The 24917-nt window shown below is 34.5% G+C and overlaps 1 protein-coding gene across 3 annotated transcripts in view; it reads left to right on the top strand.

The window, feature by feature from the left end:
* SLK (STE20 like kinase) overlaps nucleotides 1–24917 on the top strand; it is a 52783-nt gene extending 27866 nt beyond the window's left edge. For 2 of the 3 annotated variants that reach the window (XM_014829107.3, XM_070483780.1), the window contains 15 exons: nucleotides 792–864; nucleotides 1026–1220; nucleotides 1785–1866; nucleotides 3041–3169; nucleotides 3510–4886; nucleotides 6884–7014; nucleotides 7223–7346; nucleotides 8826–9005; nucleotides 11454–11546; nucleotides 17545–17674; nucleotides 18302–18426; nucleotides 18949–19137; nucleotides 19628–19753; nucleotides 20680–20793; nucleotides 23996–24917. In XM_014829107.3, coding sequence (XP_014684593.1) covers nucleotides 792–864; nucleotides 1026–1220; nucleotides 1785–1866; nucleotides 3041–3169; nucleotides 3510–4886; nucleotides 6884–7014; nucleotides 7223–7346; nucleotides 8826–9005; nucleotides 11454–11546; nucleotides 17545–17674; nucleotides 18302–18426; nucleotides 18949–19137; nucleotides 19628–19753; nucleotides 20680–20793; nucleotides 23996–24142 — 3215 coding nt within the window. In that variant the 3' untranslated portion in view covers nucleotides 24143–24917. The remainder of the gene's footprint in view (nucleotides 1–791; nucleotides 865–1025; nucleotides 1221–1784; nucleotides 1867–3040; nucleotides 3170–3509; nucleotides 4887–6883; nucleotides 7015–7222; nucleotides 7347–8825; nucleotides 9006–11453; nucleotides 11547–17544; nucleotides 17675–18301; nucleotides 18427–18948; nucleotides 19138–19627; nucleotides 19754–20679; nucleotides 20794–23995) is intronic. The other variant, XM_014829108.3, reaches the window with a different exon arrangement.

Raw genomic sequence — 24917 nt, 5'->3', positions numbered from 1 at the left:
TTCTACCAATAAAATATCACAAAGGTTAAAATTATGGATATGGTTAGTAATAGTAGTAACCATTTTTTGAGTGTATATTCTGTGCCAGGCCTTTGACCATGAACACCAAATACTGGAGTTTTGGTTATTTATTCAAGTTTGAGAATTGTGGCATGTCAAACATGAAACTCTAAAAGTTGTATATAGATGGCATGAGGTAATTTTGCAGCAATAGCAATTTTATGTTGCTGTTAATGGTTGTCTGAGCTCTAAGCTGAAAAGGTAGGGTTAGCAACTGAAAAGCTGTGATGATGTTCTCTATAATTTTAATCAGAAAACATTGCTCTTAATTTTCTTCTTTGTAATATAAATTTATGAGGAAGTTGGTAAGACATGCTATCATAAAGGGTGCTTTGGTATAATTTCTGTTTTTCACATTGTAGAAAAAATATTTTTCTCTATTAATTTAATTGTAACATGTAGCACTAGTTGGCATTTGTTTTGAAGTGGATAGACTGGTCTATTTTAAAGGTACTGTTTTTTTTCAATTCTGGAGAATTTGTGATCTGAAGATGCATAAAGAATATTAAGTGTATTAATGATGGAATCTTTGGCAGTTTTTTGAGGGGAGGTGGTAGAAAGAGGGTGGTCAAAATTAGGATGGTGGAGAAGTTTTTTCTCTTTCCATTTTGCTTACCCTTTAAGAAGAGTGACCTCATTAAAGACTTGATATTGCTTTCCCCCTGTGTTGAATATGGTGAACTTTGCTTAAAAACTATCATTAATACTTTTGTATGCTTATTTATTTCAAGCGGATTTTGGAGTATCAGCTAAAAACACAAGGACAATTCAAAGAAGAGATTCCTTTATTGGCACACCATATTGGTATGTATTTTTTTTATGGATTTACAGAATTAGTTATGTCAACAGTTATTATTACTCATTAATTTTGTCCACATAATTCATTATACTGTCTATCTTTTATGTGGTTTGCAATCACTGTTCTCAAGTTAAACATCTTAACTTTCAATTCTCTGTCTTCATAGGATGGCTCCTGAGGTAGTCATGTGTGAAACATCTAAGGACAGACCCTATGACTACAAAGCAGATGTTTGGTCCCTGGGTATCACTTTAATAGAAATGGCTGAGATAGAGCCACCTCATCATGAATTAAATCCAATGCGAGTGCTGCTAAAAATAGCAAAATCTGAGCCCCCTACGTTAGCACAGCCATCCAAATGGTAAAGTATCCTAAACAAAGCTTTTTAAGAAGCAAAACTTGATACTTTATTCTTCCAGTTTTCTCAGGGTATTTAAATTTAGGTACATGATACCAAGACTAAATGAAGGAGAAACAAGTGGTTTTTGGTGTATTTTCAAGACTTAAGGACTATATAAATGCTTATAACTAACTTTTCCCATAAATCTGAAAATACCAGTGATTTGAATTCTATATGAAAAAGATATTTTCTGTACTATGAAAAAGTGAGGCATATACGAGGTTGATCTATATTTGTGGAATTTAATATAATACAAAAATTAGAAGAATTTTTGTAATTTTTGGCATGCTTGTGAATATATGGCTGTATCTCGATGGCTAAAACTGTGAACTTACTTACCTGTATATCTAACTTGTATTTATATATGAATAACTTATAAAATCTTAATATTTTCATTAACTAGTTTTCTTCTGCTGAATTAATACTGTTACATTGTGAAACTTAAGCATAATTTATCAGAGTTTTGTTTGATTTTAATAAAAAGAAAGTGAAATAGAATGTCATTGTGAAAATTTTACTTTGAAGGTCTTCAACTTTTAAGGACTTTCTGAAGAAATGCTTGGAAAAGAATGTGGATTCCAGGTGGAACACATCTCAGCTACTGCAGGTAAAATAAGAGTAGAATGACAACAGCAAACCTTGTAATTGTTTTAACATCTCTTTAAGAATACAATTTCAGATCCATTCAGTGTGCTCTCTTTCCACTTGACTTTCCCTGTGGAAACTCTCAATACATTGTAGCAGTTAATATTTGTTTTACAAACATATGTGCTGCCTTTACCAAAAGGCATTTAGCTTATAAATCATTTCTCCTGTGCTTTTTTGATTCAGTTTGTGTTCTTTTTATTTTGTTAGTTCTTTCTTCTTTGTTAGTTACTTCCATTTTGTCTCTCCAGTTAATAGAAAGCAAGCACCTTATTATAGAGCAGATGTCTCTTACACTGAGGGTAAATGTTGAGTAAATATTGCTGACCTTTTAAAAATGATATTAAAGTGATTGTATAATTTTGTTTTATAGCAGGACCTGTTTGTAATAGTTGAAATTAAAATTTGTCAAATAATTAATATTACAGGTGGAAAAATAGAATGACAAATCTTGAGGTAGTTACTATTAGGTTGACTTACTGTTTAATTTCTACATTATAGTGTTTTAGGTTGATCTCTTTATCTGGGGGAAAAATTGCCTTGCCCTGTGCAACAAGTGTATCTCTGGAACACATTTTCTCTTATTATTTTACTTCCCCTACACTTGAAGGCTCTAGTCTCTGACAGACACTGTTAAGTGCTGTGTATGCAGAGATGAAAAAAATGTCTTTTCACTCTTAAGAATATTAGAACCATGTTAAAAAAGCAGGTGTTTACAAACACTTTTAACAGAACTTTAAAGCTTTTTGTAATTCTTTTATTGAGGCCTTATACAAGATTTATATGTATTGTTACTTTTTAAGAGCTAGTCATGTACTAACTTGAAACTTGCTTTAAATTTTAGTTTAAATTTTAGATTATGAAATTTTCAAATATACGGAAAAGTACATGTACCTACTACCCAGATATGATGTGTTATTTTTAATGTATTTTTTTTCAGATTCTTAAACAAAAAGGTACAGATACAGGTGCAGGCAGCTCCTACTCTTGCTCAATTCTCTTTCCCTCCTTCCTTTCCCAGATATAACATTATCTGAAGTTGCTTGTATTTTTACCACATAATGTTTTATATATTTGAAACTTACTTTACAAGCAAGCATTTCAGCTTGAGTGTGCTCTTTTTAATGATCAAACAGCATCCCTTTGTTACTGTTGATTCCAACAAACCAATCCGAGAGTTGATTGCAGAGGCAAAGGCTGAAGTAACAGAAGAAGTTGAAGATGGCAAAGAGGAAGATGATGAGGAAGAAACAGAAAATTCTCTGGTCAGTATTTAGAAAGGAAATTTCATTTAGATAATTTTTAGAGTTGGGTTTTAGGTATTATTGCACCTATATCTAAGGATTAATTGATGAGTAGCAGAACAAAACCTTTAATTTTAGAGGAGAAGATTAATAGCAAGTTTGCTCCTTGCTACGCATTTTTGTCATATTTATTATATGAAGATTTGTCAATTCTTTAAATTATTTTTATAACTTAATCAAATTTTACTGAATAAAGATATTAAATCATATGTATCAATTAAATAATTTATGTAAAAAACATTGTTTTGTTCACCATATTGAAGTTACGTTTTAACACTAAGAATGTTAAAATCTTTTTTAGCCAATACCTGCAAGTAAGCGTGCCTCCTCTGATCTTAGTATTGCCAGCTCTGAAGAAGATAAACTTTCACAAAATGCTTGTATTTTGGAATCTGTCTCAGAAAAAACAGAACGTAATACTTCTGAGGATAAATTTAACAGTGAAATTCTTAACGAAAAACCCACCACTGATGAACTTGAAAAAGCTCCAGAAGGTATTAATGGACATATTAACGATACTCATTTAGAAACCATGGATGAACTCCATAATAGAACAACAATAATCAAGGAAAATGGGAGAGAGGAGAAGAGACCCAAGCTTGAAAATCTACCTGACACAGAAGACCAAGGAACATTGGACACTAATTCAGTTAATGAAGGAAAAGAGAATGATATGATGATAACTTTAGAAACAAATGTTGAACAGAATCTGAAACCTGAGCAAGAAAGGGATCAGGAAAAGCAACAGATATTTGAAAATAAGGCTGTAACATCTGAAGAAATTAAAGATACTACTATTCAAACAATGGATTTAGTTTCTCAAGAGACTGGAGAAAAAGAGACAGATCTTCAGACAATTGAAAATAAAGTTGAGCTTACAAAGGAAGATACCCAAGAGAAATTGGGAAAAGATGATAAAACTCAAAAAGATATGATCAGTGATACAGGCAATATTATAGGAACAAATGAGGCAGTAGATGTTGGTCAGAAGGCAGTTGAAAACAATGCTGAGGATGCCCAGAGTAATGATGGGAAAGAAGTGGTTGAAGTAGGCCAGAAATTAGTAAGTAAGCCCTTGGAGGGTCCTGAGGCTGGTGGTACTGAGAAAGTTCCTGTTAAGGAAGTAGTTGAAACTAATGAGGTAGATCAAAAATCTATAGAAGGTAAAGGTGATGAACAATTAATCAACAGTTCAGAGAACATAGTAGAGACCAATGAGGAACCTGGGACAAGTCAAGTTGAGGAAGTTACTGAGTCAAGTAGCGCTGAAGAAATAGTGATCAGAAATGCAGTGATTCATACTGACCAAAAGGATTTAGGAAGGGAAACTGACGATGCTCGTAAAGCCACTGCTCAGATAGATACAGAGCAAAAAGAAATTCCCTGTGAAGTGCCAAGTAAAATAGAACCTCACGCTACTGCCACTTCACAGCCTGATGAACCTCAGCCTGTTCCAGTACCCAGTATTAACGTCAACTCTGAAGATGTAGAAAATAAAGGGGAAATAGGTGCTTTATCAAAAACTGAAACCATGTTGCTCCCAGACTCTGAGACTCAAAAGGAAAATGATACCGATTCAGGCACTGGTTCTACTGCTGATAATAGCAGCATTGACTTGAATTTATCCATCTCTAGCTTCCTAAGCAAAACTAAAGACAGTGGATCAATATCTTTACAAGTAAGTGTACATGGGTCCTGGTTTGGGTTTTTCTTTGTCATTTTGACAATTTAGAGTTTGTGAAACTGATGTCTTAAAAAAAATACTAAATCCATGTAGTAGTAACCTTATAAAATTCTTAAGGCCTATGAAGGCAATCAATTAAAAAGAACCAAGGAGAGAGATGCTGGATATAATCTTTAAATTTTTTGATAATACCTACCTGTTTTTGCCAACTTGATATAAACAGTGTAGTATAGTTGCTTAGTGAGATTTGGGTTCTCTTATTGCATGTATCTAGATACTGTTTTAACAAGCATAAATAATATATGAAAGAATTGAGAAATCAAGAGAATGATCTCCCTTTAAGCATGTTTAGGGGATCAACACCCCTTGATTTACCACTGGCCCATACAGATGACCATTCTTGCCGCCTCACTCGTAGCCATCAATACTGCTGTGAGAACCATTGTGGGAAAACAAGCAAAACCAAAAACTAAAACCCAGAACACTGGGAGCTTTTAGAGCATATTCTCAAATCTTATTGTGCTTAAGGGTTCCCAGGGTGAGCTATGTAGAAGTATAAGGTGGGGCCCAAGAATCAGTATTTATAACAAAAGATCCCATGGAATTCTGATACAGGTGAGCCGTGGACTACTTAGAGACTCTGGGTTGACAGCAGAAGAGAAGACTGTGAGACGCAGAAACAACTTAGGAAAACTGACCTTGGGGACAAGACTCTAGGGCATGACTGATCACCCTGCCTACCTGCCCACAATTATTACATGTATTGCCTAGACTCTCTACAGTTGTCAGTTTGTTTCACTGACTGAAATTCCATTAATCTAAAGTTCGTTCACTGACTTAATAGACTTGATAAAAAACATGCAAACACTTCTGTGAGAATTAAAGTGGTATTAATTGTAGGTACTTTAGTAGGAACTGAATAAATGGAAAGTTTGGGGTTATGGGGAGGGAGGTCTGTTTTTGGAGCATGCCCACTTTAGATTTTTAAGGGGAAGTCAGGGTAGGATGTCATAGTCTAGGGATTAGGGAGAGAGCATGAGGATACCAGAAGTCTGGCTAACAGAACAAAAAGAGGTTGCAGAAAGGTGATTGGAAAGTACTAAAGATAAACTTTAAAATTCTAATGTGTTTTGACTGTAGTATTTTCACATTCTACTTTCTGCATATCAAAACCGAGTAGTTATCTGCTCTTATCTTATATGTTTACCAAAATGTATTTGTAGGAGTGTTACAGTTCTATTATTTATATTTGCATTTAAAAAGCATTTGGAGACCAGTTGAGGAATGAAGAGTTTGGTTTGATAAAGAGTTGTAGGCAATAGCAAGCAGGCAGACTGATACTTCAGGGGTACAACAGAGGTGCTATCTTTCTAGTAACTCTAAAATCACAAATCCATCTGTGGGCCTGAGATGGAGAGGGGCTGTTGATATGGTTGATGAAATGGATTTTGACTCCCAGTCCTGGCAGTGTTTAAAAATTACCTGAGGAGCCTTTGAAAATACAAATTCCCAACCACCTTCTGATCTATTGTTTAAAGGATGAGCCCCAGGAATTAATTTTTAAGTGTTTTGTCACTGGTTCTAAAACTGAAATCAGAGGTATCTGAGAACCTACAAGGTGAAAAGAGGAAGAAAAAAATGAAAAAAATGGTTAACATGTAAAAGTTATACTGATTGTCATTTATGTGAATTGCTCATTACCTCTTGTGCCTAATTATGATTTAGTGTCACAAAAATTATACATGCACATCATCATAATGCATAATTTCACTTGAAAAAAATTTGATTTCGTCTGTAAAGTCATGTGAAAGTCAGATGAGGTTTGAGATGATATAACTGGTTCTACAAATGAGTCTTAATTGCTTTATATTCATACTTTGTATGTATAGCCTTCATGACTGTTCAGTTTTGGGGTCTTTTTTTAAAGAAGAAAATGTTTCTATCGCTAGTATTTCCCATACAAAGCCTAACTAAAATAAAATCTCACTCAGGAAACAAGAAGACAAAAGAAAACATTGAAGAAAACACGCAAATTTGTTGTTGATGGTGTAGAAGTGAGTGTAACAACATCAAAGATAGTTACAGATAGTGATTCCAAAACTGAGGAATTGAGATTTCTTAGGTGAGTAGAGAAACAACACAATTAAAACTGGTTTTATGACTTCTTTTCAGTCTCTGCAAAGTCTGAAGAATAGAGAAACAAGTAAAGTCTTGGCTAATTTTGGATTATTCTTTTCCATTTGAAAAAAATTATTTAAAAATTTTTTTTAAAAGCGTTACTTAAAAGGTATAATTTGTGCTCTTCTATCATTGCCATTAAATTTTATCAGACGTCAGGAACTTCGGGAATTAAGATTGCTTCAAAAAGAAGAGCAGAGAGCTCAGCAACAGCTCAATAGCAAACTGCAGCAACAACGAGAACAAATTTTCCGGCGCTTTGAGCAAGAAATGATGGTAAAGTCTTAGATTTTTGTACCATTTTGTTAATAATGAAATTTAGTGCTTTAAAGAAAACACTCACTAGTGGGTTTTAGAACTTGTTCTCTGATTACTAGACTTCTCTGGCTTTATGATGTGTTTCTGGCCTTTTTCTCTTTGGTGTTCTGGATGCCTTTTTTTTGTTTTTTTTCCCTTTTTGCCTGAAAGGATCTTCCATCTTAGTCTTCCTATCAGTGACTTACAGTGTAATGGGCGTCTTCATTTTTCTTTGATTAAAATCTGTCATGAAAACCAGGAATCACGAAGCTGGTAGATGGTTTACAAAGTTGTTAGATGTGCCTATTACTGGATAATTCAGTGTTACAATTTGACCTCTCAGATTTAGAATCCAAACTTTTAAGCCAGTCTAGAGCAGTTGTCTTCAAACCTGACTGAGTGTTAGAACTTCTTGAGGGCTTTTACAAAACACACTTACTTCTCTGGCTCCTACAGTTAAGCTTCTATATACCTATTCACAGCTGCTGAAGAAATTAGTGCTGACTAGTCAAGAGTCATTGTCATTGAGTATTTCAATTTTTACCTTGCGTCTAAAGGTGGAAAAGGAATTAGTAATGTGATATAAAATTTTGGTAACTTATGTTGAACATGTAGCTTCCTGTAAGTTAGAAAAAGATCATTTGAAATGTTATAGTATTCGTCTTTTGAATGTAAGTCTTTTGCTGTTCTTGTAATTGAAAGTGGTAAGAATTGTTTTGTGTGAAGTGTGGCATTGTGGATTACAGTAGTTGGATCGTAACTGAGAATTCCTAAGAAGATAGTGAACTTTTGTTCTCATTGAATGGTTTTATAGTACTTATATTCTGTTTTCCAGAACCTTATAAAAACTGGTTCTTTCCCCCTAAATATTTTCCAAAATGTTTTGCTTTTTAATTTCTTTTTAAAGAAAACACCCTTTATGAGTATTTGTATCCAAAGTTGCAATTATTATATAATACTTAAGTATTATTATGTAAGCAGGAATCTTTTGTTGAAAGAGTAGATTTATAATTCCAAAATATTTTTTGATGGAATAGGATGTTTTAAGAATCTTAGTGAAGAAGAGTAAATCTAATAATGACAAGTAGTGGTACATTATTAAAATAGACCTCAGATAAGGCCTTTGATTTATCAAAAATTTTGTTGGATAAATATTGAAATTTTTCTTAGTACTTCATAGCAACTGGACATTCTTCTGGATTTTCTACAAATTTTAAACATTCTACTACTTGTGTAATAAAAAAGACATTTTCCATGTTAGAAAAAATGAAAGGCTCATCTTTTTGAAAGATTTCATAGTGTATTTTAGTGCATTTGACTTGTTCAGTATTGCAAAGGTTATATATCACCTCACTAAATTTAAATGCTAGTTATGTGTTCTTAGGAAACCTCTTCATTATAATGAGTTAATATGAGTGATAGAAAAGTTCCATGATCTTGAGCTATATTGTTTTATAGAGCAAAAAGCGGCAATATGACCAAGAAATTGAGAATCTAGAAAAACAGCAGAAACAGACTATTGAACGTCTAGAACAAGAACATACAAATCGCTTGAGAGATGAAGCCAAACGCATTAAAGGAGAACAAGAGAAAGAGTTGTCCAAGTTTCAGAATATGTTAAAGAACCGAAAGAAGGAGGTAAGTGTAACTATTGTTTTTAATTACTGAAGCTATTTTTTTAATGTACACTTAAGACTGTCTAGGGAATTAGGAATAATACTTGATAGTTAAATAGCACTCATTCATTCTTTTTATCAGTCTTCCTGACAGTCATGTAGGGTAGTAGTAAGTTCGCGCATTATCCCATTTTACTGCCAAGAAAACTGGAATAGAAGAGGGTTTAATGACCTGTTCGAGTTCACAGACTACCATTAAATGTCCAGCTAAATCTTGGACCAGGTCTTCACATTGAGTCCAGTCCATTTTCCTTCCAGTCTCATTCCTCCCTTATTGATGCAACATTTAAGGCCTTATGTAGAATTATTCTTTGCAAGAAAACTTACTATGTTGTGTTTGTAGGTGGCAACAGTAATTTATCTTACTATTCATAATATTTAATTCATACTTAAAAAAATTCTTTTTGATTAGCTTGATTGCCTTTCTTGGACATTGTGCCAAAACAAAAGCTGAGTAACCCGAAATTTGAAATAATATCTGTGAGTTTATCAAATTGTGAGCTACTTTGAAGAATCACAGGTAGAAAATATCTGTAAAGTCATTTGATTAGAATGAATTTTTTCATTTTTCCTAAAACTGTTCCATAGTGTTATGTAATCTATTTTTGGGGTATTATTTACTATGAAAGATTGTCATTGATTCAGAAAGAGGATTTACATAATGTATTAGTGTGTCTTTTCTCCCCAAATTAAAACTAAGAGAGCTTTACATATTAGCAGTTTTCAGAGATAATTTTATGATTTATTCTGTACCTTTAGTGTAGGAGGAGAATTAACCTTTTTGTAATATAAAAGACCCCAGGGACAATAATTATGATCAGTTTTATTAGGATTGGAACAAAAAAGTCTCAACTGAACTAGTGAATGAATTTTTACTTTTGAGGCAAGTCTCAAATAGCCAAATTTATTGACTTTGATATTTAAATTATGCAGAAAATTGAACATCATATTGCTGAATTTGAGGATCTGTTTTAAAAAGGATAGAATCAAATAGTAGTAAATACAGTGTATTCTGTGGTTTTTTTTAGGTAAAGATGAATGAAATGGTATATAATTTGATATGGCTACCATTTCTAAAAATTCTTGGTTTGTTACTGTTTATTATATTTTATATTGAATTACTCTATATACCATGATATATGACCTTACTGAGGCTGCATATTAATTTTCTTAAAACCCTGGGTAGTTTTTATTGAAAGGTTATTTTTTAAATATAAGATTAAATTAAAAAAATTTATAGGTGAATATATGATTTAATCCTAAATATATGAAAGTCTCCAGATATTGTAACTATTTTGGGGTAGGAGAGTTTTAACCAGTGAATATGTTTGAGATCATGATATGCATATTTTAAATAATTGTGTATTTTTTTTCCCTTATCGCTAAACTTCTTGCATTTGGGGAGTCTCTTCCTTTTAATGGTGATTTGGTTTCATGAGGCATTACTGATGGGAAATTTTAAATACACTGTGTTAAATCAAAATCAGTCTCTTTCACGGACCATCAATAGCATGTGGTGATTTGGAATCGGGTTGCTTTTGGTGCTTTCTACTTGTAAACACATGATTATTTTTTCATAGTTGGATTACTGATCTATTGTTAGGTGGAATACATATCTAGGATTTTGAAATGATTAAAAGAAGGAGCTATAAAATACTTCATTTTATAATATACTTTATCTGGTATAATAAATCATAGCATGCTAAACTCTTACTTTATGAGTGCTTATATTACTGATTTTAAAGTTGACAATTAAGTTTGGCTTAAATTGTCAACTAAGGAGAATGTTATTCTAATCCAACACAAAATCATCAGATATGTTCATTTTTATCACACTGTGTATAAAATGGTGTGTTTTGTGAAAAAAGAGAACATAATGTCCATTTATTTCTCCTTTGTATATTCTAAGGCTTACTTTCCCTTTTGTTTTTCTTTTGGTTTCATTAAGTGAATTTAATTGAGAATTATTTCTTTGGTTTTATCAAGCCAATTATGAAATATTGCACTTTTATAAATGGCATTAGCTTTCCTTGTGTTCAATGTTTCCAACATTCAATAGATATGTTTATAATTTTATAATCTTTCAAGGTCAGTTGAGTTTATCACCTTTAGTTAAACATCAGTGCTGCAAGTAATCCTTTACTGATTGTCTTTGAATCTTGAGAGAATGATATATAGGGATAATTAAGCAACTAATTAATCTTTATATGGCGTAATGTCCCTTTCTGCACTGAGATTAAGCATGTTCTATCCTTTCATTCTTTTTCTTCAAACTAACACCTGTGCTAATGCATGTTGAAAGAACTTTTTTAACAGCTTTAATATTTGACTTATAGCTTGTCTGCTCACATAAATGCTTGCTGTGGAGAAAGTATTATTTCCCCACCTCCTGCATGCTTATACACTGTAGGTTATAAATGAAGTGGAGAAAGCACCCAAAGAGCTGAGAAAAGAGCTCATGAAACGCAGGAAAGAGGAGCTTGCACAAAGCCAGCATGCTCAGGTAACAGCAGCAGCTTAATGCTACTAAAAACAGAAAGCAGCATTATTCTCACAGCTCAGTAAACCACGGTTGAAAGGGTCAATTCTAACTGTACTTATTATGTGATGTTGACTTCTCCTCATATAAAGGTTCCCAGGGCATTCTTTATGTAGCACTAAATTCACACTAAGGTGACATTTTAGTTGCCAATATGAAATTAAGTGGAATGTTTGGAAAGCTGACTCCAGGTGAAATAAACAAGCATGTTAATGTATAATCCACTGTATTCTTATTTTAATCATAATGGAAGCTTATATTTTTAAGTAATAATGTCAATGTTTGATAGAAGACTTTTAGGACAGAAAAATATAGAGGGTGAGTATGTAAGCTTTGTGCGTATGAAAACCATGCCTATTAAAAGGCCATTATTTCTATAAAGTTCAAAGTTAAAGGAAAAATGGTAAATGGTAATGTTAAATGGTAGATCAAACATTTATTACTGTTAACCATTTAAGCAACTTAAAACCAGATTTTAAATATTAAGTGTGTTGGTTATGTATGTCAATGAAAAGAAGAGACATGGATTATATATTAATTGTTTCTTTAAATTATCTTTTTAGTGTGGTTTCATGTGATTTAACAAGTGGTTCCCAGACTTGAATTTTACAGACCCATGAAAAGAAACATAGAAACAACAAAGACAATTGGGGACCATGACGAATGGATTGCCATTAAAAAAATTTTAGTTTTTTGCCAAATAAGGATGTTTTAAAACTGTCGTTTACTTGTCACCATCATTTCAAAGGAGAGAATATTTTAACACCATGAAAAATGAGGAAAATATTTCATAATTTAAAATTTTTATAAAACTAGCCTATGAATAAATTTAGGGTTTTTTTTCTATGAGCCAGTGAAAAATTTTGTCTCTGCCTAGTGTGGGGATTAGTAGTTAAGGTGATAATAGCAAACACAGCATTTACTATGCGTCAAGGACTGTTCTAAATACTTTACCTGTATGAACTCATTTGACTTCACGACATATAAGGTAGTTGCTGTACTCTTATTACCTGTATTCTACAAGTGAGGGAATTAAAAACACAGGAAGGTTGAGTGATTCTCCCAAGGTCACACATCTGGTTAGTAGTAGAGCCAGAATTCTTGTTCAGGCAAGTTTGGCTCCACATTTCATACACTGAACCACCATATGATACCGTCTCTCATGTTTAAGCTCTGCTTTCTGTACCTAACCTAGACTCTTATCAGCTTAGCCCAGTGGTTGCTGGCAGTGTCTTATTAATAGCTGAAGAAGTCGTCCTTGTTGGCCACACATCTGTTTTCAGATAATTTGGATTTCAAACCAGATAATAACAATATGGTTTTGCCTTGTAAAGGAATATCGACTTTTTTAATTCCAAAAGGAATCAGACTCTACTGTCGAAATTGACAATTTAATGTTGAATGAATTAGGTAATCCTATGCTTCAGCAAAACTTTGTTGGTTATTTTTCGTATAATTCTGAGCGCTGGCCTGTATTTTCCAACTAAAGCTTAAAGCAGTAGTAAATTTCTCCCTGTAAATTTAGTGGAAAATTTAGTAATCTAACAGATTTCAAAAGTGTTTCTCTTTAGCTACTGCTTTTGATGAAGGTGCGAAAACTTGATAACTTTACAGAGTCTATTTTAAACTTTTTTTGAGAATTTATGAATAATAGCCATATATTCATGGGACCAGAATGTATTTGATTATCTAGTCCAGTGGTTTTCAGACTTTACTCCCGGGAGCTCTGGAGTTAGGAAGAAGCACCTCGAGAATCCTTCAAAAAGTGAAGACTGTTGGGCTCTGAGGCCCTGCTTCTACCTTAACTAAAACAACACCACTTTTCATCTGTTCCATAAACTTTATACATTTTTTTGATGAGTTTTTTTAAAAGAAGGTTTGACTGGTTGAAAAACAACAGCAGCAAACTGGAGTTTGGAAACCACTGGTCTAGTTCACATCCTTCATTTTACAGATGAGAAAGAGGGCTCCCTCTGTTCAGTGACTTGTTCCAGGCCTCAAGAAACTCAACATTTGTATAATTATTTTTCCATTTACCAAAAGTCATTCAGCTGCATTCTCACCTGGGAGGTGCGTTGTATTCTGATCCACAGGGTGTTGCTCAGGTCATGATTCAGTCTTTTCAGTTGTCGTCTTGTGCAGTCTTCAACGCCCAAATGCAGGACGTAAGTCCCACATACCTGTAGGAGGATGCCTTCTCCTGTTTTACCTGCTTTTTCTTTGGCTCACATGTGCCTTTTCATTGGTAGCTTTATTTGTTAAAATCTAGATGATTGATAGATGATAATGTCAGTAATGAAGTAATAGTAATGACCTGACGTGAACTTTATAGTACAGTATTCTTCAAAGAGTTTTCACATTTGATTCTCATGCCGCTACCCTAATATAGGGATGGAGTGTGTCCGTTTTGCAGATGAAGAATTCGAGGCACAGAAGACCAAGTGATCTGCCTAAAGTCACAAAAGAGATTAATGGTAGAGCTGGAACTAGAACACTTCTAATACAGTGTTCTTTTTTTCTATCTACCCCACCATAAATTTTAGTTTGAGATTTTCATTTTTTTCAGGAAGTGTCTTCCTAGTAGTATTTTATAAGCTTTGCACATGTGAGAAATTGAATGCTGTGATTAGATTTTATCTTTGTGTGAAGTGACATTTTGATTGCATATATGTTTACGTAGATGTTTAAATTATGGGTATGGTCAGAAAAGCCATATTAAATGTGGTGATTTAAGTTCCATTTAACTCTAGTTTTTACTATTCAAATTGTCCACGATGAATAGTGAGTTGCTGTTCTCCTTACTGTAGTTTTAAATTACGTCTGGAGTTCCAGGCTGTATTCTTTCTCACAGTTTCTATAGGGAAGTGAATAGCTTATTTAACACTATAATTTTTGTTTGTGATATTTGATATACACAACTGGAGTAGATAGAATACAGCTTAATTTCAACCCCTCCTTTCCCCTCTCCTGCAGTTAGACTGATTTTTTTTTGTCATTGGCAGCTGTTGGACTCTAGTTTTCCAAAAGAGTAAGCAAAACATTAATTTTTTTAATGAGAGGGAGAAATTATGAATTACGAACTCTTTTCTGATCATTACCATTTTTAGCTTTTCTTTTGAGTTAAAATGATCAAAACTGTTCAAATAGCCCAATATATTATAACCATTACTTGTAGTTTTCTAGACTCAAAAGTTGTGTTTTTAGTATTTATAGTTATCTGATTAATATGATAAAATTCCTTATCAGAATTTAAACTTGTACGTTTGAAGGGCACTCACTTTACAATTTGTGTCCATTTAAAAATTATTTGTTACTCCTAATGATCAAATCCATTTGCAGTATATTTTTTTAGAGTGAATGCAATTTGTGTGATCTTTTTGGAATGTAAGATCACTTTTCTTTTAGATCCTAAGAGTAATTTCTAATTTATAAATTCTATCGTGAATGTATTACTTGGCTTTTGAAGTTAGGAAATTTAATGAAAGCTCAATAATACTAAATTTCATTTCTTTTGAGGTAATAAAGCATATTGATTAGTATGTAAGGAACCTTTCAGGTAGTTTTTAGTTTTAATATAAAAAATCATTTGTACAGTATCCTTTACTACGTAATCATCCAGACTCTGCTTAACTATTCGTGTCCATTGCTCTATAAGGCAACTGGTGTCTTTGCTAACTCTGATTGTTAGAAAGCACTTCCATGTGTTGCCTACCTTGGCTTTTCCCTCGATTGTTTCTTGCCTTCCGGAACAGCACAGTGCTGGTTTGCCTGCTTCTATACAACAGTCTTAGCTCCTCTTTCCCCTTGTGTATTGGCTGCTTCAGGGTGTGCTGCTGTAGTTCTTTCAGTCATACATTGTGTGGCATGGTTTCTGTACCCTTTATTCCCAGCTTTGAGTTTTCTGTGGTTTACTTTTGAACTTTCGAAAGTGTGATACTAAGAGAAGGGGCCCACTACTCTTTATGTGGACTGACAGAAAAAACCTATTTGGGACCAAAAGAGTGGAAGTTCCTTGAGGGCAGTCCTGTCTTTTAGTAATTTTAGTGTCTCTGTAACTAGTACAGTGCCCAGCATTTACTAAGTGCTTAATAAAGATTTTCTTTCAACTGAACTCTTATCTTCCTTAATCTGGACATAAATATATTATAGTAATATAATAAAAAACTGCATTGACACGAAATTGTCTTCACTTTTTTAGTGGCATTGGCTTAATTTACCTTTTTAATTTTCACATATTTATTCACCCCATTGTGTATATTTGAACTTGATTTTTTCGAATCTAAATATTTATATTTATGCTAATTTGGACCCATCATTTCTGTCCATACAGATATTTTTCAGAAGTCCTTTTTACAAACCAGTGGTAAAAATGTCGAACAAAAGAAAACCCTTGATATATCTTGGAGATTGGATTGTTTATTAAACAAATTTGCATATAAAAATTTTACAATGAAATAAAGGAAAGTTTAATTTTTATTAAAAATGATACTGTAGGAAGAAGAGAAGCTTGAATAACTTACTTTCTTTGTTATAACTGCTTAAAAGATAGATGTGGAGAGTTTGCATTTCTTTAAATAAAAGTCAAAAGGCCTTATTCTAGATAGTTTAATTTAAATATTCATTGAGGCTTTTTTTCCTTGGACAAAGTTAGATAGGTGACTGTGGTTAAGTTGGCAATTGTATTTTATAGAGGCAATTTATTAGTCTTTCTGCTACTGTGTGTTTGTATTTATGCCAAAATACGGCAGCATTTGTGACTCCAGATTACTTTAACAGGGTGTCATGAATGGTAAGACCTGATTCGCACCTCCAGAGACACAGTAGTAAGGCAAGCATCTTGAGGAACTCTGGGAGACTCACTCTTTGTGCATTGAAGACCAGGCTGGTAGTGATCCATATCGTGTCAGACTCTGTTCGAGGCCTAAAGAATAGTTCCAAAGCAGATCTTGGAGTTTTATATTCTCTTGAATGTGCAACAGGAGGGATTATAGATGAAGTGCTGCTTTAACTCTCAGTTTCTAAAGCCACACTCAAACTGAATATCCCTTGAGCTAATCTCAAACTGCTCTGACTGCCAAGAGAGGGATGGAGATCCAAACATTTACAGGCAAAGCTTACATTTCTCTAATTTGGATATTATTGTTTTCCTTCTGTAAATGTATGAGTTAGCGTAAAGACCATAAGTCACTTTCACATTTCCTTTTCTTACACAGTGATTGATGGATTTTTTTTAAAGTGTAAATTTGACATTTGTGCACATATTATGTACTCAGTAAATATTTGTTGAATGAATGAGTGAATCCCAAACATGTGAGTAGAATTCTCTCATTATAAGGAATTTTGTTTGTGAATTTCTAAAGTGTAACTCACTTTCCTATTCCTAGTTCACGTGTCTTTAGCAGTGTACTAATTCTCATTAAGTCCTCAAATTGTTGTTGTTCTTTTCAGGTACAGATTGTAGAAACAGAAACTATCATCTCTATTAGTGTAGCCATGGTATTTCTTCCTCTGTATTTCTTAGAAAAATAGTTTAAAATTCTGATGTGTCTTTTACTTATTTGCTTTTTATGACCTTTCTTCCTAAAACGCATTTCTTGTTTATGCTTGTTTTATCCACACCATAGTGCAGTGACTAGTCAGTTTTATAAGTTGTAAATTTATTTTCCCAAAGGTGTCAGTGTGTAATGGGGCATTTTAATTATGAGTAGGTCATAGACTTCTTTTGTGCATATTATTAATAGTGAATTTAGAATATTATGTATTCTACTTTTTTTCTGGGCTTGAATTGGGTGACTAATACATTTATATTATATGTATATTCTATAATTTTGGTGGTTTTTAAGTCCAGTTAACTTGAGAAACTTACTTTAGAAGTCTTGTTAAGCACTAATATAGTCATATAGATAAATGGGTGTTTCATTCAGTAGGTACATATTAACTGATGGCTAACTGTGTCTAATAGGAACAAGAATTTGTTCAGAAGCAACAACAAGAATTAGATGGCTCTCTGAAAAAGATCATCCAACAGCAGAAGGCAGAGTTAGCCAATATTGAAAGAGAGTGCCTGAATAACAAACAGCAGCTCATGAGAGGTATGTGAAACTACGCAGCATATGGATATGTATAAAATCATATGTCACAAACATTGCTGAGATATACTTTGAAATTATTTGAATGCTTTCCTTTGTTAGAGTGCTAGAGGGAAAGAAAGATTATTGTTGAGGTAAATAAGAGGAAAAATCCAAATTAGGAAATACTGCAAGATACAGAATTCCCTTATGACAGTAGAAGTAAACATAAACATATAATCCTTAAAACATCTTTTTGTCCAGATGATGCTAGAAATATACCTGAATAATTTTGTATACTCATCATTCCTTATAGTTTTTGATATATTTAATGGCTGCATGATAGAATGGGATTTTAAGCACTTATTTCTCCCAACAAATAGCTCAGATTTTTTTTCTTTCTCATTAAGATGATAAAAGGAAATTTTGGTGTTGAGGGTGGGATAGTCTTTGTTTATAGGACATCAGAACAGAATGGAAAGTGGTAATAGAGATTATCTTTACATTGGTAATGTTTTATTTATAATTCAGAATGTCCTGTGTGTATTAGTCAGTGTATATAGAACACTTTCATGTAAATATTAAAATGAAGACCAAGGTACATTAGTAAAAAGAGCAAAGTGACATTTTGAAAATTGCTTTTTCTTCCAGCTCGAGAGGCTGCAATTTGGGAACTTGAAGAACGACACTTGCAAGAAAAACACCAGCTGCTCAAACAGCAACTTAAAGATCAGTATTTCATGCAAAGACATCAGCTGCTTAAGCGCCATGAGAAGGTCAATGAAAGGAAAATTTCACTTTTTTGTTCATTTTAAAGTTTACAGAGCTATTCAGTTTTGAAACTTATGTTTCTTTGAGAATGAATTTTAGATTTCCGTTCTTTTGTCCTAAAATTTCTTTGATGAAGTTTGGAGTAATTAATTGTATCTTGATCATGATTGTAAAACTTCTTTTCCACAGATTCCAAGGAAGGTAACTAATTATGATGCTTAAAGGCCTCTTATACATTATAATCTTCATCTTGTCTCTAAAAGGTAGCTACTGTGGCTCCATTTATGGTTCAAGTATCTTATAAACGTGGACTACCTATACTTAGTAAAGGAGAATTTCAATATAAGACTCTTGTTACTAATAGCTTTATTCTTCTTAAAATTATTTTTTGCCTAATATTTTGCTGGTTGGTATGCAACAAAGGAGAGAGTAATTTTGGGAAACAGCAAAAACGAAATGTTATATTTCAGTATATGTGTTGGTACTATTATATCTGTGTCATTGGATTCTGTTTAAAACTTTCTTAGGAAACAGAACAAATGCAGCGTTACAATCAACGACTTATTGAAGAATTGAAAACCAGACAGACTCAAGAAAGAGCAAGACTGCCTAAGATTCAGCGCAGTGAAGCCAAGACTCGAATGGCCATGTTTAAGAAGAGTTTGAGAATTAACTCGACAGCCACACCAGATCAGGACCGTGACAAAATTAAACAGGTAAATAAACAAATTACCCTGTTCTCTTTTAAATTTAATAAATTTGAATGACCTTTAGAAATGCAACATAATTGTGTTGTAAACATTTAGAGCCACTTGGGCTTGTTGATGTTCACCTTGGCTCAGTGGGCTGGGCCTCCATAGATGGCATCTGCCAATTCAGGTTTCCTAGGGTGGTGGCCACAGAGGGCAAAGCGCTCCCTCCTATGCCCCATACCACATCCTTGGCTAGACTGGTTCTAAGACCGGCCCTGGGAATGAGATGACTTGGACACCTTTTTAAGTCAAAACGTATGGCCTGACTAAACTTTCAGAAGTCCCCGCCACCACCAAAGCCATGATGTAGACTCCAGCTTTGAGTCACAGCTTATTGTTACTTGCAACTTTAGTTTATTATAGTTTAAGTTTTGTTAAATTCCTTAATTATACCTTTGGAAGATAAGAAATTACATTGCTTGTTAATCATATTTATCTTTTGTTTTTCTTATAGTTTGCTGCTCAAGAAGAAAAGAGGCAGAAAAATGAGAGAATGGCTCAGCATCAAAAGCATGAAAATCAAATGCGGGATCTTCAGCTGCAGTGTGAAGCCAATGTCCGGGAACTGCATCAGCTGCAGGTTAGATATGGAAGGTGGAGACGGAGCTGGGGTCAGTGGGCAGCACAGGGGGCTGGATTTGAGAAAACAATAGCTACTAAAGTAGACTGCACTTATCTCCTGAAAATGCTGGGATTGAAAGGCTTTGTTTCTTGTATAGACCCAAATCGAGATCAGTTTAGTATCATGGACACTGGTTTAGATTTTTTATAACCATTATTAACATACCTCCTGAAGCTAAATTATAACCTAAGAAGTTGAGTCTTTCAAAAGTAGTATTGAATATTTTTAGTATGTTTTGCAAAGAAGATGAGCAAACTTTTCAAAATGATATAGGCAGTTTTGTTATCAGATTCTGAATTTAAAATTTCTTTTCATTTAGAGAGAAAAATTCATTTTGTTCTAGGTTTTTGAAAAAAGTGATAAACTAAATATATGAGCATTTTTCTCCTAATAAATTTAAAGGTAACTTTAGAGAAGACTGTTTATTGGGCCTTACCTGGAGCATACAGCCTATGTAGTATATAGCCTGAAATGTTCAATTTCAGAGTAGTGTACTCATTGTGGATGCTCTACATATTGGCGTGATATACTCAATAGAATAGTTCCTAATCCCACATTCTGGTACCAATGGGTAAAATGCAAATAGGCTTCCCTCTGAAGTGTCAGTTTTATGAGCACACCTTTTAGAAAGGGAAAACAGGATCAAACTAATTCTTTCTATTTAAATTCTTTTCATATGGTAAGTAACAGATCTGGCTTCTAAATTTGCAAAAATGATGCTATGACTCATTTCATAATTCTTCGTCCTTGGTTTTTATAGGAGAATTTGAACCTCAATAATAGCTTGATGTTTGATGAGTAATTTATTATTTTGGAAGATAGTTGTATTTGTGAAAAATTGCTCAGTTGATCTGAAATATTTTTAATCCAAATTTTATTTTCAGAATGAAAAATGCCACCTATTGGTTGAGCATGAGACTCAGAAACTAAAGGAGTTAGATGAGGAACACAGCCAAGAATTAAAGGAATGGAGAGAGAAATTGAGACCTAGGAAAAAGGTAATTTTAAAAGCTTTAATTAAAATATGTTTGCATTCATCCAGCTAGCCAGTCCTCTGTTGGCTCTTTACCTAATATGTGTCAGGTGCAGTATCAGGGACAGGAGATACTGAGAGGAAGAGAAAGTCTCTGCCCTCAGAAGGTTCAGAATCTAGTGACAAGCAATTACAGATCAGTAGGATCATTGCTCTGAAGGAGGTAAGTACAAGATACAGGGGAGAGGAGCACAATGTGTAGGCAAAGGAAGAGGGGTGCTTAAAACTGCCTGGGGAAGTCAGGGAAGCTTTGGAGAGGAGATGCCTTGTAAGCCAAGTGAGGCTTGAAGGATGAGTTAAGAGCTTGCTAGGCAGACTGACATATTGGGGTGGGATGGGGCAATTGAAGTACTGAGATGAAAATGAGGTATACAGGAATCATAAGTAACTCCCTATCATTGTAACGTTATGAGGATTGTGTGCCTATGTGTAGGCATTAAGGAGAGAAGGAAGGAAGTGATGACAGCTTAGTCTGGACAGGTCTCTGGAGCCAGATTACAAAGCCTTTGTAAACTATGTAGATTGACAATCTAGTGAAATAGGAGTGGCTTCCCTCCCCCGGCCGGTCAGCCAGCCATCCTCCTTGTTTGCACTTGACTCCCTGCCAGCCTGGTCTAATCGGTCACCCATTTTGACTCTGTTTTTACTATCACTGTTTGATCCTTTCCCTTTGTTAATTCTCAAGCTTAAACGTTTATTTTCTCTTAGGCTTCCTGCCTGCTGTACATTTCAATCAGTCCTTTCTTCTATTTATCCAGTCAGTCAGTCAATCAATCAATCAAGGAAATAGGTATTTAGCATCTACTATGTGCTAAAGGTTCTAGAGGAAGTGAAATGACCAAGTCACTTAAAAGTATGTCTTTTTAATTTAAATTTTATTTATTGTGAAATTTTTGAATAGGTAATACATTCCTGTGGTTCAGAATTGAAAAGGCATGGAAGAGCAAACAGGGAGAAGTCCTTTTCTCTGGTTTCTTTGAACTCTGCAGTCTAGCTTTCACCTCACATAACCAAATCCTATGGCATTATGTAACTGTTCTCGTTAACAATCTTGTTTCTTACAATTCTCTTCTTGCCTGACTTTTGTGACATACTCTCTTCTTTCTCTGTGCTCTTCATCACCTTTTCTTTGTCTTCCAGTCACCTGAAATGTTGACATTTCCTAGTTTTAACCCCCTTATCTCTGTTCTTTATCTTGATGATCTTGTAGCTAGTCGTAGCTTCAACTGTTGCATATTTAAAGACGATTCCAAAACTGGCGTAGTAGGGCTTGTATAGAGCACAAATTCTAAAAGTCATATCGATTGGGTTCAAATCTCAGTGCTGACACTGATTTAATTTTGTCACTTAACATTTCTAAGCCCACTTTTCCTCATTTCTAAAACAAGGAGTATGCTACCTATCTAACTGGGGTTGTTAAGACAGTTAAAAGAAGTGACGTGTGTATAGCACTTGTCCCAGTACCTGAGCCGTGGTCAGGGTTCAGTGGATGGTTGCTATTGCTACTATTATTGTTTTATTGTTGTCAGTTCGTGCTCTGAGGTCTCATTTTCCACTTGAGTGTTCCCTTCCTTCTCATTTCGTTCAGGCCTGTGTCCCAGTATCATCTCATCAAAGCTCCCTCTTTCTGATAAATATCCGTAAAGTAGCCTCCATGCCCACCTCAGATACTCCCTATCTCCTCACCTTTCTTTGTTTTTCTTCATAACATTCATCACAACCAGACACATTTGTTTACTGTCTTCTCAGAATGTAAGCTCCTTGAGAGCAGAGACATTATCTCTTTGTTCACTGAGATATACCCAGCTTCTAGAACAGTTCCTGGCACATCGTAGATGATTAATATGTACCCGTTGAGTGTGGACTAAAGATTGTAAACTCAGGGCCGGCCCAGTGGCGCAGCGGTTAAGTTTGCACGTTCTGCTTCTCAGTGGCTCAGAGTTCACCGGTTTGGATCCTGGGTGCGGACATGGCACCACTTGGCAAAAGCCATGCTATGATACACGTCCCATATATAAAGTGGAGGAAGATGGGCATGGATGTGAGCTCAGGGCCAGTCTTCCTCAGCAAAAAGAGGAGGATTGGCAGCAGTTAGCTCAGGGCTAATCTTCCTCAAAAAAAAAAAAAGTTCCGTAAGGGCCTAATGAGCCTTGTGGTCTCTAGCTCCTTTTCCTTTCTTCCTACTTGCCTGCCATCACCAGTGTGTTTATCCTCAAGAACATCTCTGAAACTATCATAGTGGTGTTGATAAATCTTTAGTTTCATCAGAATAAAATGTAAATACCTCATTTTGACTTTGAAGCCCTCATGGTGCTACCCATTGGCCACAGTAAACCTTTCTAGCTTCATCTCCCACTAGCCGCTTTGTTCCCAGTTCACGTTCCAGTATTGGGTATAATCACCATTACTCACACCAACTCCGAGGTTTCCTGCCTCTGTGCATTGTTTCAGCCACCTCTCTCTGGCATGCCGTCCCCATCCTGTCTATTAAATTCTTATCTTTCCTTGTCTTTTCCTTTCTAAGACTAAGCTCATGTTTCACCTCTTCTGAGAAATCCTCCCGCCTCCTGCCATCTTCTCCTTACTTTGTACTCTGCAGCAGCTCTTAGCCCTGAATAGCTTGTCCATAAGTCATTGACTCCTCAGGTATCTTCCAGGCACTTACTATATTTGCTCTGTATTGTGGGAATATAAAGATGCATCTGGTTTAGGTTTTACCTTCAAACAACGTATAGTCCAGTGTGGAAGAAAAGACGTGCACATGAATAGTCTAAATAAAAAATAGAAAATGGTAAGTTCCATGTGGGAGAGACAGATAACAGTTAATAAGTGCCATCTATTGAGTGCCTAGTATGTGTTAAGTGCCTCATTATCACATTTAATCCTCACATAGCAACCCGGTGAGATATTATCCCTATTTTATGGCAGAAGAATGAAATGATTCTGTAATACAGACAAGTAACTGAGCCAAGTTATCAGTTCATGTGGCTGAGCCCAGACTTGAACCTAGGGCTGTGCATAGCCTGTGATCCTGACTGTTGAGCAGTCTGGGCTTCCTTAGGATAATATACAGAGAAAATGTTTTGGGCAAATAGTTTATCTCGGCTATCAGAGTAAATTCTCTTTGTAACACCAACACATAATTTCTTTCTCCCTTCCTTTTTAAGACACTGGAAGAAGAGTTTGCCAGGAAACTGCAGGAACAGGAAGTGTTCTTTAAAATGACCGGGGAGTCTGAATGCCTTAACCCCTCAACACAGAGCCGGATTTCCAAATTCTATCCTGTTCCTAGCTTGCATTCCACTGGATCGTAACAATGGGAAGCATTCTGTGGTTGGGTTTGGCTTTTTACATATGTCATTCTGTTCTCTTCATCTTCTGCCACAGTCTGTAGTAGAGAGCTCAAGAAGACAATCACCGGCCTCACCTTCTAGGTGTTTCTCTGTTTTTCTGTTTTGTTTGTTTAGCAAAGATGAAGGGAAAGGAACTAAGACAGATGCTCGGCCATGTTGGCAATGTGGCATCTTGCAGTAATTCCCTAAGGTGATTTTGTATATTAATCTTAAAAATTGTGTTCTTTAGACACTGTTACCTGAAAAACTACTAGAAATATAGTGTTTAAAGTTATTTTAGAAAGCCTGTTACAGCACTAAGTATTAGTAATTATCTTTTTACCTGACCCAGCTTCTCAGTGATGCCTAAATTCCACAGTTGAAACTCCTGTAGAGAGTTGGAGTAATTTTCTTTTGGTGAATCAGCTCTCTTGAAAAAGGTATAAGTTGCTCAAAATATATTGATTCAGTAAATAAATCGGTTTTATCTTTAAATAGCAAAAAATTCTTTTCAAAGAGAAAAATTATTTCAGTAATTTTTCTAAAATAATACCTGTGTAGGCATGAACTAATCATTCACGGTGCTAGTTTTATTAAGATAGTGCCTAAAACACTAAATTTCAGTCAAGTCTAAAATAGGATTTTGTTTTTTGATCCAACAGGGACAGAACATCCTTAGCATTAAGCATTATTGTCTTATAAATTTTGCTATTACCATTTGATAGAGATTTTCATCCTAAAATGTATGTTATACAAA

The sequence above is a fragment of the Equus asinus genome, chromosome 2 (assembly GCF_041296235.1).
Source record: "Equus asinus isolate D_3611 breed Donkey chromosome 2, EquAss-T2T_v2, whole genome shotgun sequence".
In the NCBI taxonomy this organism is placed as follows: domain Eukaryota; kingdom Metazoa; phylum Chordata; class Mammalia; order Perissodactyla; family Equidae; genus Equus; species Equus asinus.
The sequence above is the reverse complement of the archived record's forward strand: the minus strand, read 5'-3'. Positions and strand labels throughout refer to the sequence as shown.